The sequence below is a fragment of the Mesoplodon densirostris genome, chromosome 20, assembly GCF_025265405.1.
Source record: "Mesoplodon densirostris isolate mMesDen1 chromosome 20, mMesDen1 primary haplotype, whole genome shotgun sequence".
NCBI lineage: Eukaryota > Metazoa > Chordata > Mammalia > Artiodactyla > Ziphiidae > Mesoplodon > Mesoplodon densirostris.
In genome coordinates this window covers 30,254,659-30,276,163 of record NC_082680.1, presented here as the reverse complement: position 1 = coordinate 30,276,163, position 21,505 = coordinate 30,254,659, and the positions used below count along the sequence as shown (strand labels likewise).

Sequence of the window (21,505 nt, the reverse complement as noted above, 5' to 3'; positions counted from 1 at the left end):
CAAATTACTGACTGGGAGAAAATACTTGCAAATCATATATTATATCTGACAAAGAATTAGTTTCTCATATATACAAAGAACCCCAAAACTCAGTAGTAAGAAAACAAGCAGTTCAATTAGAAGACAGACAAAACACATAAGCAGACGTTTCAACAAAAAGGATATGTAAATGGCAGAAAAGCAGATAAAAATATTTTCAACATCATTAGCCATTTGGAAAATGCAAATTAAAACCACAATTAGATATCACCACATAACTATCAAACAATAAAATTAAAAATAATGAGAAAACCAAACATGGTAAAGGATGCATACTCATATAATGCTGGCCAGAATGTAAAATGCTAGGCACTCTAAAAAAAAATTTGGTAGTTTCTTTAATAACTAACTAAAAAACTAAATATGCAACTACTATATGACACAATTATACTCCTAGGTATCTGCGTCTTAAAAATAAAAACTGATAGTCACATAAAAACTTGTAAATGAATTTCATCATAGCTTCATTTATAAAAGTCCGAAAGTAAAATATATATATATGCTTCAATGCATAAACAGTTAAACAAATTGAGTACATACATATGATACAATACTACTCAGCAATAAAAGGTGCTGATAGGTGGAAAAACTTGTTGGAATTTTAGAGTATTATGCTGAGTAAAAATACGCCAATCCCTAAAGGTTACATAGGATATAATGCCACTTAAATAACATTCTTGAAATGATAATATACAAATAGAGAACAAAGTAGTTGTTACCAGTGAATATGGATGGAGAAAAGGTTTATAGGAGGAAGTAGGCATGGCTATAAAAGGGGACAATGAGGAATCTCTTTGGTGATTAAAAATGATCTATGCCTTTACTGTATCAGTGTCGAATTCCCATTTATGGTATTGTACTATTGCTTTGTAAGATGTTAACACTGATGGAAACTGTTTAAAGAGTACATGAGGCCACTCTATATTATTTTTTCATTGGTATAATTGACTTACAATTTTAGTTTCAGGTGTCCAACATAATGACCTGATACATGTATATATTGTGAAATGATCGATCGTTATGATAACCCTAGTTAGCACCCATCACCACACAAAGTTAATTATTTTTCTTGTGATGAGATCTTTTAAGATTTGCTCTCTCAGCAACTTTCAAATAGACAGCACAGTGTTGTTAACTATAGTCACCATGCTGTACATTACATCCCCATGAGTTACTAGTTTTATAACTGAAGTTGTACCTTTTCATCACCTTTACCCACTTCATTCAACCACACCCCAACATCTGGCAATCACCAATCTATTCTGTATAAGTTGAGGGTTTTGTTTTCTGGGGATTTTTTTGGTTACACATACAACTAAGATCATGCAATATTTGTCTTTCTCTGTCTAATTTACTTCACTTAGCAAAATACCCTTAAGGCCTATACATGCTGACACAAATGGCAAGATTTCCTTCTTTTTATGGTTGGAAAATACTTCATTATGTATATAAACATATTGTTTTTTTATCCATTCATCCATCACTGGACATATAGGTTGATTCCATGTCTGTCTATATCAATATCAAATAAAGTAGACTGTAAGTCCAGAAGCATTGGTAGATCATATAATTCTTTCAATAGATGAAGAAAAAACATTTGATAAAATTTAATATTCATTCATGATTTTTAAAAACCTCTTAGCAAACATAATACAGGAAACTTTTTATTTGATATATACCATCTACAAAACCTGTACTGCAATTTTATACTTAATATTGATACAAGAAACAGCTCAAATAAAAAATGCAAACTTACACCTAAAGCAATTAGAGAAAGAAGAACAAAAGAAACTCAAAGTTAGCAGAAGGTAAGAAATCATAAAGATCACTTCAAAAATAAATGAAAAAGAAATGAAAGAAATGATAGCAAAGATGAATAAAACTAAAAGCTGTTTCTTTGAGAAGATAACCAAATTTGATAAACCATTAGCCAGACTCATAAAGAGAAAAAGGGAAAAGACTCAAATCAACAGAATTAGAGATGAAAAAAGAGAAGTAACAACTCACACTGCAGAAATACAAAGGATCAGGAGAGATTACTACAAGCAACTATATGCCAATAAAATGGACAACCTGGAAAAAATGGACAAATTCTGAGAAAAGCACAACCTTCTGAGACTGAACCAGGAAGAAACAGAAAATATAAACAGACCAATCACAAGCACTGAAATTGACACTGTGATTAAAAATCTTCCAACAAACAAAAGCCCAGGACCAGATGGCTTCACAGGTGAATTCTATCAAACATCTAGAGAAGAGCTAACAGCTATCCTTCTCAAACTCTTCCAAAATATAGCAGAGGGAGGAACTCTCCCAAACTCATTCTACAAGGCCACCATCACCCTGATACCAAAACCAGAAAAAGATGTCACATAAAAAGAAAACTACAGGCCAATATCTCTGATGAACATAGATGCAAAAATCCTCAACAAAATACTAGCAAACAGCGTCCAACAGCACATGAAAAGGATGATACACCATGATCAAGTGGGGTTTATCCCAGGAATGCAAGGATACTTCAATATACACAAATCAATCAATGTGATAAACCATATTAACAAATTGAAGGAGTCAGACAATATGATCATCTCAATAGATGCAGAAAAAGCTTTTTAAAACATTCAACACCCATTCATGATAAAAACTCTCCAGCATGCAGGCATAGAGGGAACCTACCTCAACATAATAAAGGCCATATATGACAAACCCACAGCCAACATCATTCTCAATGGTGAAAAACTGAAACCATTTCCTCTATGATCAGGAAAAAGACAAGGTTGCCCACTCTCACCACCATTATTCAACACATTTTTAGAAGTTCTAGCCACAGCAATCAGAGAAGAAAAAGAAATAAAAGGAATACAAATCAGAAAAGAACTAAGACTGTCACTGTTTGCAGATGACATGATACTATATGTAGAGAATCCTAAAAGTGCTACCAGAAAACTACTAGAGCTAAACAATGAATTTGGTAAAGTAGCAGGATATAAAATTAATGCAAAGAAATCTCTTGCATTTCTATACACTAATGATGAAAAATCTGAAGAGAAATTAAGGAAACACTCCCATTTACCACTGCAACAAAAAGAATAAAATACCTAAGAATAAACTTACCTAAGGAGACAAAAGACCTGTATGCAGAAAACTATAAGACACTGATGAAAGAAATTAAAGATGATACAAAAAGATGGAGAGACATACCATGTCTTGGATTGGAAGAATCAACTTTGTGAAAATGACTATACTACCCAAAGCAATCTACAGATTCAATGCAATCCCTGTCAAACTCCAATGGCATTTTTCACAGAACTAGAACAAAATATTGCACAATTTGTATGGAAACACAAAAGACCCCGTATAGCCAAAACAATCTTGAGAACAAAAAATGGAGCTGGAGGAATCAGGCTCCCTGACCTCAGACTATACTACAAAGCTACAGTAATCAAGACAATATGGTAGGGCTTCCCCGGTGGCGCAGTGGTTGAGAGTCTGCCTGCCGACGCAGGGGACACGTGTTCGTGCCCCGGTCCGGGAGGGTCCCACATGCCACGGAGTGGGTGGGCCCGTGAGCCATGGCCGCTGAGCCTGCGCGTCCGGAGCCTGTGCTCCCCAACGGGAGAGGCCACAACAGTGAGAAGTCCGCGTACCGCAAAAAAAAAAAAAGACAATATGGTACTGGCACAAAAACAGAAATATAGATCAATGGAACAGGACAGAACACCCAGAGATAAACTCAGGCACATATGGTCACCTTACTTTTGATAAAGGAGGCAAGAGTATGCAATGGAGAAAAGACAACCTCTTCAATAAGTGGTGCTGGGAAAAATGGACAGCTACATGTAAAAGAATGAAATTAGAACACTTCCTAACACCACACACAAAAATAAGCTCAAAATGGATTAAATACCTAAATGTAAGGCCATACACTATAAAGCTCTTAGAGGAAAACATAGGCAGAACACTCTGACATAAATCACAGCAAGATCCTTTTTGACCCACCTCTTAGAGAAATGGAAATAAAAACAAAAATAAACAAATAGGACCTAATGAAACTTCAAAGCTTTTGCACAGCAAAGGAAACCATAAACAAGGAGAAAAGACAACCCTCAGAATGGGAGAAAATACTTGCAAAGGAAGCAACTGACAAAAGATTAATCTCCAAAACATACAAGCAGCTCATACAGCTCAGTATCAGAAAAACAAACAACCCAATCCAAAAATGGGCAGAAGACCTAAATTGACATTTCTCCAAAGAAGATATACAGACTGCCAACAAACACATGAAAAGATGCTCAACATCACTAATCATTACATTTCTCTAATCATTAGAGAAATGCAAATCAAAACTACAATGAGGTATCACCTCATACCGGTCAGAATGGCCATCATCAAAAAATCTACAAACAATAAATGCTGGAGAGGCTGTGGAGAAAAGGAAATCCTCTTGCACTGTTGGTGGGAATGTAAATTGGTACAGCCACTATGGAGAACAGTATGGAGATTCCTTAAAAAAACTAAAAATAGAACTACCATACAACCCAGCAATCCCACTACTGGGCACATACCCTGAGAAAACCATAATTCAAAAAGAGTCATGTACCACAATGTTCATTGCAGCACTATTTACAATAGCCAGGACATGGAAGAAATCTAAGTGTCCACTGACAGATGAATGGATAAAGAAGATGTGGCACACATATATAATGGAATATTACTCAGCCATAAAAAGAAATAAAATGGAGGTATTTGTAGTGAGGTGGATGAAGTTAGAGTCTGTCATACAGAGTGAAGTAAATCAGAAAGAGAAAAACCAATACCATATGCTAACACATATATATGGAATCTAAAAGAAAAAAAATGGTTCTGATGAACCTATGGGCAGGACAGGAATAAAGACACATATGTAGTGAATGGACTTGAGAACACAAGGAGGGGAAACGGTAAGCTGGGACAAAGTAAGAGTGTAGCATTGACATATATACACTACTAAATGTAAAATAGATAGCTAGTGGGAAGCAGCTGCATCACACAGAGAGATCAGCTCGGTGCTTTGCAACCACCTAGAGGGGTGGGATAGGGAGGGTGGGAGGGAGACACAAGAGGGAGGGGACATGGGGATATATGTATGCATACAGCCGATTCACTTTGTTGTACAGCAGAAATTAACACAACGTTGTAAAGCAATTATACTCCAATAAAGATGTTAAAAAAAATCAGAGCTGAAGAATACAATAACTGAAATAAAAAATACACCAGAAGGAATCAACAGCAGAGAATGGATCAGCATTCTGGAAGACAGAGTAGTGGAAATCACCCAAGTTAAAAAGAAAAAAGAAAATATTTTAATGATAATAGATTAAGGAGCTCTGGGGCAACATGAACTGACATTCACAATCACATTGTTGGTGTCCAAGAAAAAGAAGATAAAAAGAAAGAGGCAGAGAAATTATATGAAAAAATAATAGGTTAAAAAATTCCCTAACCTATGGGCCTCCCTGGTGGCGCAGTGGTTGAGAGTCCGCCTGCCGATGCAGGGGATGCGGGTTCGTGCCCCGGTCTGGGAGGATCCCACATGCCGCGGAGCGGCTGGGCCCGTGAGCCATGGCCGCTGGGCCTGCGCGTCCGGAGCCTGTGCTCCTCAACGGGAGAGGCCACAACAGTGAGAGGCCCGCATACCACAAAAAAAAAAAAAAAAAAAAAAAAAAAATTCCCTAACCTAAGGAAGAAAACAGACATCCAGGTCCAGGAATCACAGAGAGAACCCAACAAGATGAATCCCAAAATGTCCACAACAAGAAATGTTGTAATTGAAATGTCAAAAATAAAAGATAAAGAAGAACCTTTATAACAAGAAGAGAAAAGCAAATAATCAAGTACAAGGAAACTCCCATAAGACTATCATCTGACTTTTCAGTGAAAACTCTGAAGGCCAGAAGGCAGTGACATGATATATTCAAAGTAATGAAAGGCAAAAACCTAAAACTAAGAATACTGTACCTGGCAAGGATATCATTCAGATTTGAAGGAGAGATAAAGAGTTTTACAGACAAGCAAAAACTACAAGAGTTCAGCACCACTAAAACAGAAACAAGAAATGTTAAAAGACACTTCTCCAAGCAAATAAGGGCACAACTAGAAATAAGTAAAATTATGAAAGGAAAAATCTCACTAGTAAAGAGAAACAGATAGTAAAGAATGAGGATCAACCACTTATAAAGCTAAGTAGGAAGGTTACAAGATAAAAGTATTAAAATTATCTGTATCCACAACAAGTAGTTAAGGTATACACAAAATAGAAATGATTGTAAAATATGACATCCAAAAAAAAACATGTAGGAGTAATAAAACGTAGAACTGTAAAAATGTGTTGTAGCTTAAGAGATGATCAACTTAAATATATATAGATATAGATATTCCATCCATAAACAGTAGAATACATATTCTTTTAAAGAGCACATGGAACATTCTCCAGGATACATCACATGGTAGGCACAAAACAAGTGTTAGTAAATTTAAGACTGAAATCATAGCAAGCAACTCTTCCAGCCACAAGAATATGAGACTAGAAATTAACCAAAAGAAAACAGCTGCAGAAAACAGAAAAACGTAGAGTCTAAACAACATGCTACTAAACAAGCAATGGGTTGTTGAAGAAATTAAAGAGGAAATCACAAAATACTTTGAAACAAATGAAAATAAAAACACAATATTTCAAAATTTTTGAGTCACAGCAAAAGCAGTTCTAAGAAGGAAGTTTATAGTTATACACACCTATCTCAGGAAACAAGGAAAATCTCAAATAAACAACCTAACCTTACACCAAAGGAATGAGAAAGTTAGTAGAAGGAAGGTAATAATAAAGAACAGAAAGAAAATCAATGAAATAGAGACAAAGAAAAAATAGGAAAGATCAATGAAACTAAAAACTTTTTCTTTAAAAAGATAAACAAAATTGATAAACCTTTAGCCAGACTCATCAAGATTAAAAGGGCTCCAATCAATAAAATCAGACATGAAAAGGGAGACGTTACAACAGACACCACAGAAATACAAAGGATAAGAGACTAGTATGAACAACTATATGCCAATAAAATAGATAACCTAGTAGAAATGGACAAACTCCTAGAAATGTACAATCTCCCAAGACTGAACCAGGAAAAAATAAAAAATATGAAAAGACCGATTAAAAGTACTGAGATTGAAACAGTAATTTAAAAACTCCCAACAAACAAAAGTCCAGGAGAATCCTACCAAACATTTAGAGAAGAGTGAACACCTATCCTTCTAGAACTGTTCCAAAAAACTGCAGAGGAAGGAATACTTCCGAACTCATTCTATGATGAGGTCATCATCACCCTGATACCAAAACCAGACAAAGATATCACAGAAAAAGAAAGTTATAGGCCAATATCACTGATGAATGCAGATGCAAAAATCCTCAACAAAATATTAGCAAACCAAATCCAACAATACATTAAAAGAATCATACACCACGATCAAGTGGGATTATCCCAGGAGACAAGGATAGTTCAATATCCATGAATCAATCAATGTGATAAACATTAACAAATTGAAGAGTAAAAGTAATACAGTCATTTGAACCAATGGAGAAAAAGAGTTTGACAAAATTTAACATCATTTTATGATAAAAACTCTCAACAAAGTGGGTATAAAAAGAACATAACTGAACATAATAAAGGCCATATATGACAAACCCACAAATAGCATCATACCCAAGAGTGAAAACCTGGCAGCATTACCTCTAAGACTAGGAACATGCCAAGGATGCCCACTCTCACCACTTTTATTCAACACAGTATTGGTAGTCCTAGCCACAGCAATAAAACTAGAAAAAGAAATAAAAGGAATCCAAATTGGAAAAGACGAAGTAAAACTGTCACTGTTTGCAGATGACATGATAGTACATATAGAAAATCCTAAAGATGCCACAAAAAAAACTATTAGAACTCATCAATGAATTTAGTAAAGTTGCAGATACAAAATTAATATAAAGAAATCAGTTGTGTTTCTATACACTAATAAAGTCTATCAGAAAGAAACGCTAAGAAAATGATCTCATTTACAATCACATCAAAAAATTAAAAGACTGGGCTTCCCTGGTGGTGCAGTGGTTGAGAGTCCGCCTGCCAGTGCAGGGGACACGGGTTCGTGCCCCGGTCCGGGAAGATCCCATATGCCGCAGAGCGGCTGGGCCTGTGAGCCATGGCCGCTGAGCCTGTGCGTCCGGAGCCTATGCTCCGCAACGGGAGAGGCCACAACAGTGAGAGGCCCACGTACCGCAAAAAATATATATATATATATATTAAAAGACCCAGGAATAAATCTAAGCAACATGTAAAAGACCTGTACTCAGAAAACTAATAAAACACTGATGAAAGAAATTGAAGAGAATACAAACAGATGGAAAGATATATATGTTCATGTATTGGAAGAATTATTATGTTAAAATCTCATACAATCTACAGATTCAGTGCAATGCTTTATCAAAATACCAATGGCACTTTTCACAAAATTCGAACAAAGAATACTATAATTTGGATGGATCCTCAAAAGACTCCAAGTAGCCTAAGCAATCTTGAGAAAGAGAACAAAGCTGGAAACAACTCATTCTCTGATTTCAAACTATACTACAAAGCTATATTAATCAAAATAGTATGGTACTGGCAAAAAAAAACAGACACGTATATCCATGGAACAGAATAGAGAACCCAGAAATAAATACAAGTTTATATGGTTGATAATCTATGACAAAGGAGGTATGAACATACGATGGGGAAATGACAGCCTCTTCAATAAGTGGTGGTGGGACAACTGGACAGCCACATGCAAAAGATTGAAACTGGACCATTTTCTCACACCATATTCAAAAAAACCTCAAAATGGATTAAGGAATTAAATGTAAGTCCTGAAACCTTAAAAAGTCCTAGAAGAAAACATAGGAAATATGCTCTTGATATCAGTCTTGGCAGTATTTTTTTATATCTGTCTTCTCAGGCAAGGAAAGCAAAAGCAAAAATAAACAAGTGGGACCACATCAAACAAAAATGCTTTGCACAATGAAGGAAAATATTAACAAAATGAAAAGGCAACCTATTGAGTGGGAGAAGATATTTGCAAATGATATATCTGATAAGGGATTAATTTCCAAAGTATACAAAGAACTCATACAACTCAACACTAAAAAATCAAATATCCTGATTTAAAAACGGGTAGAAGAGGGACTTCCCTGGTGGCACAGTGGTTAAGAATCCACCTGCCAATGCAGAGGACACGGTTTTGAGCCTGGTCCAGGAAGATCCTACATGCCGTGGAGCAACTAAGCTGGTACACCACAACTACTGAGCCTGCGTGCCACAACTACTGAAGCCCACGTGCCTAGAGCCCATGCTCTGCAACAAGAGAAGCCACCGCAATGAGAAGCTCGTGCACCATAACAAAGACTAGCCCACGTTCACCACAACTAGAGAAAGCTCACATGCAGCAACGAAGACCCAACACAGCCAAAAATAAAGTATAAATAAATTAATTTTTTAAAAAGAAATTAAAATTAAAAAAAAATAAAAATAAAAATGGGCAGAAGACCTGAAAAGACATTTTTCCAAAGAAGACATATAGATAGCCAAGAGATACATGAAAAGATGCTCAATATCACTAATCATCAAGGAAGTGCAAATCAAAACCACCATGAGGTATCACTTCACACCTGTCAGAATGACTAGCATCAGAAAGTCTACAAATAAACTGATATATAGATTTACCTCTTTAAACATTTCAAGAGGTTGTTTGTGGGACTCAAAAAATGCTTGCCAAAAGTGGTAAATTCATGGCAAAACTGGCTATCTAACTGGAAGAAAATAAAATTTTACTTCTCTTTTGTGTTATGTAAAAATTAGACTAAGATGTATCACAAATGTATTTATAAAACGTAATAATATTTATTCTTTAAAAAAAATCTGCAGACTAAAATTTAGGGCTGGGAGAGATCTTCATCAAACAGGAAATCCAAAAAACAAACAAACAAAAAAAAACAGGAAATCCAGAAGTAAAAAAAGAAGAGATTAACAACTTTGGCCCTACAAACATAAAAGATTTTATGGAGCAAAAAAAAAGTTTAATATCTATAGCAAAATTATAGACATGGAAAAATGTATTTTTATATACATAAACAAAGGATTTGATAAGCTCTTACAAATTACAACAAAGCTGTCAAATAACATGAAAAGGCAATTCCAGAAGGACAGATCCAAATGATCAACAAACATATGAAAAGATGCTCAAATCTACTAATCTTTGGAGAAAGCAAATTAAAAAACATTAACATCAATTTATATTCATCAGACTGGCAAAAAATGAAAAGAAACACAGCACATTATTGGCAGAGATGTGGGGAAAAGATTAATCTTACACACGCAAAAGGAAATATTGATATTATCATGCCAACTTAAAAATATGTATATGCAGATTTATTGAAAGACATGATGATCATAATTGCTGGTAAATTTTATATGAATAAAATTATAAGTATACAGTTATAATTGATTGTTAGAAAACTAACATTTAAAAATAATGCAGAAAATTCAGAAGGATAAAATATTTTAACCTACTTTACCAAGGCTTTGATCAAAACTCATAGATATAACAACAAAGATATAAACAAAACAACAAAGATATAAACTTCACAAGATAAATCCCATCTCTTTATGTAATGATTAAGATTATGGGCTCTGGAGTTACAAACTGGATTCAAAACCTATACACACCATCAAGAGTCCTTAGTTGGTTTAACTTCCTGAAATAGCAATCTCCTCAACAGTAAATGTTGATAAGCACAGAAATAAATTTTAGGAATCTTCTTTTATTGTCTGACAACCAGAAAGAGAGCATGAAGTCTGAATGAGTGCATGATAATCAAAGTATGAACAGTCAGAAATGAACAACAATTCCCTAATTTAAGCTACATCAATATCACAAATCTTTGATTTCTAAGAAGACTGAAACATTATACTTACATGAACAGATATGCAATATCATGAGGTCTTAGGGTAAGATAAGACTTTTTCCATTCTAAAAATGTATACAACAATTCATGTGCCTCACCAACAGTAGAGATCTTATTTTTATCTGACCACAATTCCAAAGATGACAGCACAATAGTAATTTTAAATGGGGCAAACATCTAAAAACAGAAGAGATAAATACATGAAAAAATTAATTTTTGTTTTTTTATAATAACCAAGAAATTAGTTCAATGTTTTGACAAATCCACCCTCAATTTATATGGATAACTTTATTCAGAAATGCCACATCAGCTGCGGAGCAACTCAGTCCATGCGCCACAACTACTGAAGCCTGTGCACCTAGAGCCCGTGCTCCGCAACAAGAGAAGCCACTGCAATGAGAAGCCTGCGCACCACAGCGAAGAGTAGCCCCCACTCACCACAACTAGAGAAAGTCCGCGCACAGCAACAAAGACCCAATGCAGCCAAAAGTAAAAAAATAAATTAAATTAATTTTTTTAAAAAAGAAATGCCATGTCAAGTCAATGCAAATTATAATTTCAAAACTAGTATGAATTTTCCTAACTAGTATGAAAAGGAAAATACTTACTGAATTTACAAGGCCAATAATTTCGATGACTTTATTTGTTATTATCATGCTATCAGAGCCCAGGTAATCATACTGAAAAACAGAATTAATTTAAAATTTAAATATCATTTGTTATGTAATATGTTTGAGATTTACTCTCCATCTACTCTCTCAGGTTGAGGCTGCTTTGGGGTTAGAACACTTCAAAATAAGACAGTAACAATTAAAATAGGAATATAAGTTGGATCACTCACACATGCTAGTACGTATAGCCACTCTGAAAAACAAATAATGGACCTAGAAATTGCACTCCTGGGCATTTATCCTAAAGAAGTAAAAACTGATGCTCAGAAAAACCCATACATGAGTGGAAACAACTCCTATGTCCTCCAATGCTTAAAAGGTTAAACAAACTGTGGTACATTCATAACATGGAATACGATTCAGTAAAAAAAAGTAACTGAACTGTTGATATATGAAACAGCCTGGGTAAACCTCATGAAAATTATGCTAAGTATAAACAAATCTCAAAAGGATACATACTATATGATAACATTTATGCAATATTCCTGAAATCACAGATGGAGAATAGATGAGTGATTACCAGAGGTCAAGAAGTAAGGAAGTGGGGAGAGATGTGTGTGACTCCAAAGGGATAACACAGAGTCTTGTGACGTTACTGTTCAGTGTACTGGTCGTGGTGGTGGTAGTTATGAATGGCTACATATGTGATACTACCACATAAAACCACACACACATACACACACACAAATGAGTGTATCTATAACAGCTGAAATCTGAATAAGCTCTGAAGAATGTGTCAATGTTAAATTCCTTTTCTATAAAAAAACTCTCTAAAGTACATTATCCCTTGGATATTACACAGGACCCTCAAGTTAAACATATCCAAAACTACACTCATTATCCTCCCTCAAAAATATGCTCCCATTTAGATTTCCACTTCTTTAGTGAACGCTATTATCATTTATGACCTCCCACATTCATTATACTATATGTTCTGCGACAGCAAAACTTTTTGTTTTGTTCACTGCTCTATCCTCAATAAATAGTACAGTAACTGGCATCTAGGGGATGCTTAATATATTATTAAATGAATGAATAAATCAAATCCATTTACAAGTTCTTCTAATTCACCCTCATTAGTAACATTTAAAATTGTCCTTTCCTGTCTATTCCTAACACTATTAATTTGTAAAACTTCACCTTGATTACTGGAATAGTCTCTTAAATGCTTTATCTTACTCCAATTTTTACACCAGCATTCCTGTCCCTATGCTATTGCAGAAATGATTCTAAATGTAAATACGAACACATCATTACCCTGCTTAAAATCTTTCATTGACTCTCTGTTACCTTTAGGATAAAATCCAAATATCATGTCAATTCTTCAATTCATCTCTTTCCCTTTCCCTTCTTCAATGCTGTATATTAATTATACTAAACTTCTTGCAATTATCTGAAAAGAACAATCTCTCATATTTATGCACCCTTGCAAAGAAAAGTTTCGCAATGAGTCTTCCCTGGCCCCATCCTCACCCCATTACCCAAACCAACCAAAGCAGAACCCAGCCTCCAACCATCTCCTTTACCAGGTTCTCACACTCCAATTCCCCTGCCCTAATCCTCCAAGGGCAAGGTACCAAAAAATGTGAAACAACCTCTATTCTCCAGAACCCACTGCAATTTTTCAAGTTAGCCAATGCTAAACCTGTTTACCTTGTTTTGCTGTTCCTTCCCACAGAAATCACAATAAAGGCTCCTGCCATGGTTTCCTATTGCTCCCTCTGTCTCCTGACCTACTCTGGTGCTTCTCCATGTGGCATGATGTGGTATGCCCTTTCCTCCTGGGAACTGTAAATAACAAACTAACTTTCCAATAGTAATCATCTCCTGATCTGTTGGCATCAGCATACCTGAATAATAATAAAACCTACATATTAAAACACCTACTTACATGCTCTTACAATACCTCAGGTTACAGCTGTGTGTCTCCATGTCTTTCTCTATTAATGCACTGTGTTTTCATAGTACCATAAACTTCCCTCAATCTGGCACTGAATTCACTAGGCTACAACTGTGGATTTAAAATTTGTGAAGTGATTGAAGACATCACTATTCTTCTTTATATGCCCAATATCTAGTAACACAGATGTCATACTGGCTCAATGTTTGTTTTATTAAAGAATACATAAACATAAATATTTGTAAGAACATAAAAAAGAGATGTTTAGTGAGCATTATATGGCTGACAAACCTGGCAATTTGGACAAGAAGCTTTTAAAACAACTCTCAAAATTTGTAACGTAATCCTGAAACAAAATACTTTTCATAAACCAAAATATTCCCTGGAAATTTAGTCATCTTTACTAGAAATATCTCAACTTTCTCTTAAATGTTCCCTTTGCCCTTTTCCCTAATAATCTAAAAAGTCAAATATTTTAATATCCTTCTCCAAATCTCTCCTGTCTCTGACCCTCAACTCTGGCTTCCTGACAAGCTCTACAATCCTATGAATAGAAAGGGAAATTCACATTCTCTGTAGTATTCCATAGATGTGACAATCAAATACTTATCTTCAAAACAAAACCTGGAAAGTATATTTTATCCCTGTTTTCTGAAATCTTTGAAATATAGGAGAAATAAAACCACACCCAATTGAGTACAAACTGAGTTATCACCTCAAGGGTCTGAAGTTCAGAGATCCTCAAATTGTTTATGGGAATAAGGAATCTAGAGGTGCCTTTAGACTAGATTCAATCAGACTTGAGTCAATAGACTCAAACAGTTGCACCATTAAAAACCACTAAGAAAAATCTTGACATTTTAACGTAAGCAGTTATCATAAATAGTTATACTATCATCATTGCTGTGCCAATATATATCTTATAGGGCAAAAGATTCTCTAGACTACATGCTGCTCTTCAAGTACCCTAAAACAAGAATTAAAGCTTAGAGAATTTCACTTAAAAAAATCACCATTAAAATTTTTTTGTGGATTGAGAGAGGCCCTAAATATGTGAAGTACCAGCAAAAAAAAAAAAAAAATCATTTTGTTATGCAGGTTTGTTATGTAAAGATTTCAAATAAAACATTTCCGATAGAACTAATGTCATTTTGAATATTTGATTCTTCAAATAGAAGACGTCTTCACTGTTCTCTGGGAGCGACATGGAAGTAAGAAGACTGGAATCTTTAAGTTCCTTTCTAGTCAGGGATAATCACACATTCATATCAAATATTCAAAAACAAGGAAAAAGCAAAATACATACCAAAGCTTTGTCCACCACGATATTCATTTCTAGATAAAGAGGAATTAAATCTGGAACAGCTGATTCTGGCTAGAAAAAAAGAATAGTATTTTAAAACTTTCACAAATTGTTTATTCTGAACTTTTAAAATATTTTTCCACCTTTACTGAGTCATAGGTGAAATATATATATATACTTAAGCTATAAGACTTGATGTTTTGATATACATATACAATGTGAAATAACTGCCACAATCAAGCTAATTAACATATCCACTCTCACAGTTACCATTTTCTTTTTTCTTGCGTGTGTACTCCATAACAGTTTTTTATGGCGTAGTTAGGGTGTTCTATATATAATATCCTGTCATCTGCAAATACTGACAGTTTTACTTCTTCCTTTCCAATTTGAATGCATGTCATTTCGTTTTCTTACCCAATTACTGTGGTGAGAACTTCCAATTCTATGTTGAATAAAAGTGGCGAAAATAGGCATCCTTGACATGTTCCTGATCTTAGAGGAAATGCGTTCAGCTTTTCACCGTTGAGTATAATGTTAGCTGTCGGCATGTCATATATGGTCTTTATTATGTTGAAGTATGTTCCCTCTATATCCACTTTGTTGAGAGTTTTTATTATACATGGATGCTGAATTTTTTCAAATGCTTTTTCTGCATCTATTTAGATGATCATGATTTTTATCCTTCATTTTGTTAATGTGGTATATCACATTAATTGATTTGCTGATGTTGAACCATTTTTTCATCCTTGCAATAAACCCCACTTCAGCATAGTGTATGATTCTTTTAACTTTTTTTTCTTTTAATGTTGAATTTGGTTTGCTATTATCTTTTTAAAGATTTTTACATCTATGTTCATCAGGGATATTGGCTTTTCTTTTCTTTTTTTTTGTGGTATCTTTGTCTGGGGTTTGATATCAGGGTATGCTGGCCTTGTAAAATGAACTTGGAAGTGTTCCCCCTTCATCTATTCTTTGGAAAAGGAGTTTGAGGATTGGATTAATTATTCTTTAAATGTTTGGTACAATTCACCAGTGAATTGTGTAAGTCTGGTCTTGGACTTCTGTTTGTTAGCATATTTTTGACTACTGATTAAATCCCCTTACCAGTAATTGGTCTATTCAGATTATCTATTTCACCATAATTCAGTCTTGGTAGGTTAAGTGTTCCTAGAATTTTATCCATTTCTTCTGGGTTGCCTAATTTTTTTAAATTGAAGTATAGTTGATTGACAATGTTGTGTTACTTTTAGGTGTACAGCAAAGTGATTCATATATATATATATCATATATACATATTTAATATATATAACATATAATATATATGTATTCTTTTTCAGATTCTTTTCCCTTATAGGTTATTACAAAATATTGAGTATAGTTCCCTGTGCTATATAGTAGGTTCTTGTTGGTTATCTATTTCATATATTGTTGTATATATATGTTAATCCCAAACTCCCAAGTTTTCCCCTCCCCAGGTTGCCTAATTTGTTAACATATAATTCTTCCTAGTAGTCTATATTTCTGTGGGATCAGTTGTAACATCTCTTTCATTTTTTATTTTATGATTTCTCTTTTTCTCTTTGTGAGTCTAGCTAAAGGTTTGTCAATTTTATCTTTTCAAAGAACCAGCTCTCAGCTTCACTGACCTTCTCTATTGTCCTTTTGGAATCTGTTTCATTTATTTCTGCCCTACATTTGTTATGTCCTCCCTTCTACTAATCCTGGGTTTCATTTGTTCTTTTTCTAGTTCCTTGAGGTATAAAGTTAGGTTATTAGTGACTTTTCTTGTTTCTTGAGGTAGGCCATTTATCGCTAAGAACTTCCATCATAGAACTGCTTTTGCTGCATCCCACAAATTTTTGGTATATGCTATTTCCATTTTCTTTTGTCTCAAGGTATTTTTTTAAATTTCTCCTTTGATTTTTCTTTGGCCCATTTGTTGTTCAGTAGCATACTGATTAAACTCCACATATTTGTGAATTACTCAGATTTCTTCATGTAAATAATTTCCAGTTTCATACCATTGTGGTCAATAAAGATGCTTCATATGTTATCAATCCTCTTAAATTTATTAAGACTGTTTTGTGGCCTAACATGATCTCTCGTGGAAAATGTTCCATGTGAACTTCAGAAGAATGTGTATTCTGTTGCTTTTACATGGAGTATTCTGTATATATCTGTTAAGTCCATCATTCCAATGTGCCATTTAAGGCCAATGCCTCCTTACTGATTTTCTGTTTGGATGATCTATCCATTGATGTAAGTGGGATATTAAAATTCCCTACTATTATTATATTGCTGTCTATTTCTCCTTTTAGGTCAGTTAATATTTGCTTTATATATTTAGGTTAACCTATGTTGGGTACATAAATACTTACAAATGTTATATCCTCTTGTTAAATTGACCCCTATATCATTATGTAACACCCATCCTTGCCTCTTATTACAATCTTTTTTTTTTACACCTATTTTGTCTGATATAATTATAACTACTCCAGCTTTCTTTTGGTTTCCATTAGCTTGGAAATCTTTTTCCATCACTTCACTCTCAGTCTCTGTGCGTCCTTACATCAAAAGTCTCTTGTAGGTAGCATATAGATGGGTCTTTTTTTTTTTTTTTTGCAGTATGCGGGCCTCTCACTGTTGTGGTCTCTCCCGTTGTGGAGCACAGGCTCCGGACGCGCAGGCTCAGCAGCCATGGCTCACGGGCCTAGCCACTCTGCGGCATGTGGGATCCTCCTGGACTGGGACACGAACCCGTGTCCCCTGCACCGGCAGGCGGACTCTCAACCACTGCACCACCAGGGAAGCCCTGGGGTCTTGTTTTTTTAATCCATGTAGCCACTCTATGTCTTTTGATTGGAGAACTCAGTCAATTTACATTTAAAGTAATTACTGATAGGTAGAGAAATGAGAGAACTCAAATAAAATTTAAAAGTAATTATTGCCATTTTATTAATTGTTTACTGGCTATTTGTTTCTTCTTCTCTTGCTCTCTTCTTTTGTGGTTTGATGACTTTCTTTAGTAATATATTACTTTCTTTTTATTATTTGTGTATCTACTATAGGTATTTGCTATTTGTAAGCCATGAAGCTTACAAATAACAACTTATATATGTCTATTGTAAGTTGACAACAACTTAAGTTTTTTGAAAAAGCTCAACATTTTTACTCCCTGCCACATTTTATGTTTTTTATGTCATATTTTATCTTTTTATCTTGTGTATCCCTTAACTAATTATTGTAATCATAGTTATTATTTTTACTACTTTCGTCTTTTAACCTTCATAGTAGCTTTGTAACTGATTAATCCACTCCCTTTGTTATATATTTATCTTTCTGGTGAGAGTTATTATTTCATGTTTTCTTGGAAAAATTTAATGTGAGTTCCAGTTCAAGACGGCAAAATATGAAGATCCTGAAATCAACTCCTCCCAAAGACCTACTGAGTCTACAGCTACATACAGAACAATTTCCTCTTTTAAAAAACTTAAAGTCTGGCTGAGTGGTAACTATACATCAGGCAAATGAGAAGAAAAGCACGGTGAATCAGGTAGGATGTACTGAGACACACTCTTACCGTAAATGCCACCCCCAGTGCTATGACCCACAACCTGGAGAAAATTCTAAACCTGGAGCTTCTGTCTGAGGAGTGAAGGGTTTGAACCTCATATTGGGCACCACAACTTTTAGGACCTGCACCTGAGAGACAAGCCCCAAAACATGGAACTTTGAAAACCAATGGGGCTTGAGTCCCCAGACTCACAAGATTGTGTCAGTCTAGGAACCAGGTCAACAAGGGCCCAGGCACTTGGACTTACCTTCTGTAGGGCCCAGCTCAGAGGGAGCTAGTCATGCCCAGACTTAAAGTAAAGGAAATTCCCTTGCTTATATTAAGGTGTCAGCCTGAGAGGCAGGCATCTAATTAGCACACACATCCAATGATGAAGACTTGCAGGTACCATCTTCGTGCTTTCCCTTTTCCATACTCCAGAGCACTGTATCTCCCAGAAGAGAGTTTTTTTTTTTTTTTGCTGTACGCGGGCCTCTCACTGTTGTGGCCTCCCCCATTGCGGAGCACAGGCTCCGGACGCACAGGCCCAGCGGCCATGGCTCACGGGCCCAGCCTCTCCGCGGCATGTGGGATCTTCCCAGACCGGGGCACGAACCCGTATCCCCTGCATCGGCAGGCGGACTCTCAACCACTGCGCCACCAGGGAAGCCCCCAGAAGAGAGTTTTTACATGCATCCAGTGCACCGATCTTTGCAGTTGACTCCCTGGGGACATTACTTGACTGCCTGACTCTGGAAGCCAAAGGAGCTTGCATTCCTAATCCCATGGGATTGTAATAATCATAAAGGAGCTCATACCCCTGTTAGGCACTCCAATTTTTGTGGCACCTACCCAGGAATACCTCTACATCACCTGGCTCTGGCAGCCAGTGGGGTTTATACTTGTGGGTCCCATAGGACAGTAGCTAACAGAGAAGGAGTTCTTAAACAGCTACCAGGCCCCAGCCAGCAAGAGGCAAAAGACCCAAGACCTCAGTCTTTCTGTTACCGAGGCCTATCAGCTAATCATCATGGCTGCAGACTGAGAGGCAGACTTCTAATTAAACACACATCTATGGGCTAAGTGTCATGCTTTACAGACACCTCAGAGGGTGAGTGCTATCTTCAAGAACTCCCTCTGCTACCCTCCAGAGATCCAGTTTTTCCTGCAAGGGAATTTTACATGCAATTGATGCCCTAGTTTTTAAAACTAGTGCCCCAGCTTTTGCAGCTACCACCTAGGGAATGCTCCTTCAATGCCTGGTTCTGGTGGCTAGGGGGCTTGCATTTCTGAGACCCACAGGACTGTAGCAATTGAAGAGATGGTTCTTGGCAAGCTGCCAGTTGCACAGCACTGTCGAGAAAACAGACTGAGGTACTCTGCAGTCTTTCTGTGAGGGAGGTCACTTTGCTTGTTCTGGAGCTTCAACCTCAGTGGAAGGCTTCAGGTTTAGCACACATCCAGTGAACTACAGAGCTTCCCTCAAGGAATGTAGTCTATGGACACCATCTTGGTACACTCCCTCTGCCTTGCTTCAGCTCTCCAACAGCTCTCAGAAAAGAGTTTATACATTCATCTGGAGCCTCAGTTTTTGTGACTGCTATGGTGGGGACACTGCTGGATACCCTGGAGAGCAGGGCATACACTTGCAATCCCACAGGACTATATATATTTGCCTACTTTTAAAAGCTGATGCCTGAAGATCTGGTTTCCAAACAGCCAGAATCTAAGTGCTAAGAACCTCCCCTTCAAGACACTGGCAGGTCTTGCCACATTCTCAACTACTGGGAGCTATTAAAAATATAATATGCTACTTGGATAAGCACAAAGCTTTGTCATCTTTGAGAGATGACAAAGAGCTGGGGGAGGGTTTCACCTCCTACAGAAGGACACTCCAAGACTAGGAGAGGTGGCTGTTCCATCTACCATATAAAAACCAACACAGAAAGTCAACCAAAATGAAGAAACAGAGGAATATGTTCCAACTGAAAGAAAAAGATAAAACTTCATAAAAAAACTTAATGAAATGGAGACATATAATTCACCTGATAAAGAGTTTAAAGTAATGGTCATAAAGATGCTCACTGAACTGGAGAGAAGAGTGAATGAACACACTGAGGAGAACGTCAACACAGAGAGAGAAAATATAAGAAAGTACCAAAGAGAAGTCAGAGAACTGAACAATATAATAACAACTGAAAAATACACTAGAGAGGTTCAATGTTGGAGTAGATGAAGCAGAAGAAAAAAAATCAGTCAACTCAAAGACAATGTGGTGGAACCCACCCAATCAGAGAAACAAAAAGAAAAAAAAGAATTTAAAATAGGAAAGATAGCATAAGGGGTTATGGAACAACAACAAACTAACAAACGTTTGCATTTACAGAAGTCCCAGAAGGAGAAGAGAATGGGGCAGAAATTTTGTTTGAAAACACAATGGCTGAAAACTTCCCTAACGTGTAAGGAAATAGACATTCAGCCCCAGGAAGCCCAGAATCTTTCAAATAAGAATGCAAAGAGACCCACACCAAAACACATTATAATTTAAATGTCAAAAGTTAATTAGGAGACCTTCAAGATGGCGGAAGAGTAAGACGTGGAGATCACCTTCCTCCCCACAAATACATCAGAAATACAGCTACACGTGGAACAACTCCTACAGAACACCTACTGACCACTGGCAGAAGACCTCAGACCCCCCAAAAGGCAAGAAACTCTCCACATACCTGGGTAGGGCAAAAGAAAAAAAAAACTGAGATAAAAGAACAGGGATGGGACCTGCACCAGTGGGAGGGAGCTGTGAAGGAGGAAAGGTTTCCACACGTTAGAAGCCCCTTCGCAGGCGGAGACTGCGGGTGGCAGAGGGGGAAAGCTTCGGAGTCGCAGAGGAGAGCGCAGCAACAGGGGTGCAGAGGGCAAAGCGGAGAGATTCCTGCACAGAGGATCGGTGCCCTCAGGCACACACCAGCCCGAGAGGCTTGTCTGCTCACCTGCCGGGGTGGGTGGGGGCAGGGAG

General features: G+C 36.3%; 1 protein-coding gene across 6 annotated transcripts in view; it reads right to left on the bottom strand.

Moving 5' to 3' along the window:
- ADAM32 (ADAM metallopeptidase domain 32) overlaps positions 1–21,505 on the bottom strand; it is a 196,240-nt gene that overhangs the window by 137,742 nt on the left and 36,993 nt on the right. For all 6 annotated transcript variants that reach the window (XR_009530789.1, XR_009530788.1, XR_009530790.1 and 3 more), the window contains exons 7-9: positions 14,937–15,005; positions 11,668–11,739; positions 11,070–11,236 (exon numbers count right to left, since the gene is read on the bottom strand). Coding sequence is in view for 3 of the 6 variants with exons in the window: in XM_060085926.1 (XP_059941909.1) it covers positions 11,070–11,236; positions 11,668–11,739; positions 14,937–15,005 (308 nt within the window). In the remaining 3 variants the exon portion in view is untranslated. The remainder of the gene's footprint in view (positions 1–11,069; positions 11,237–11,667; positions 11,740–14,936; positions 15,006–21,505) is intronic.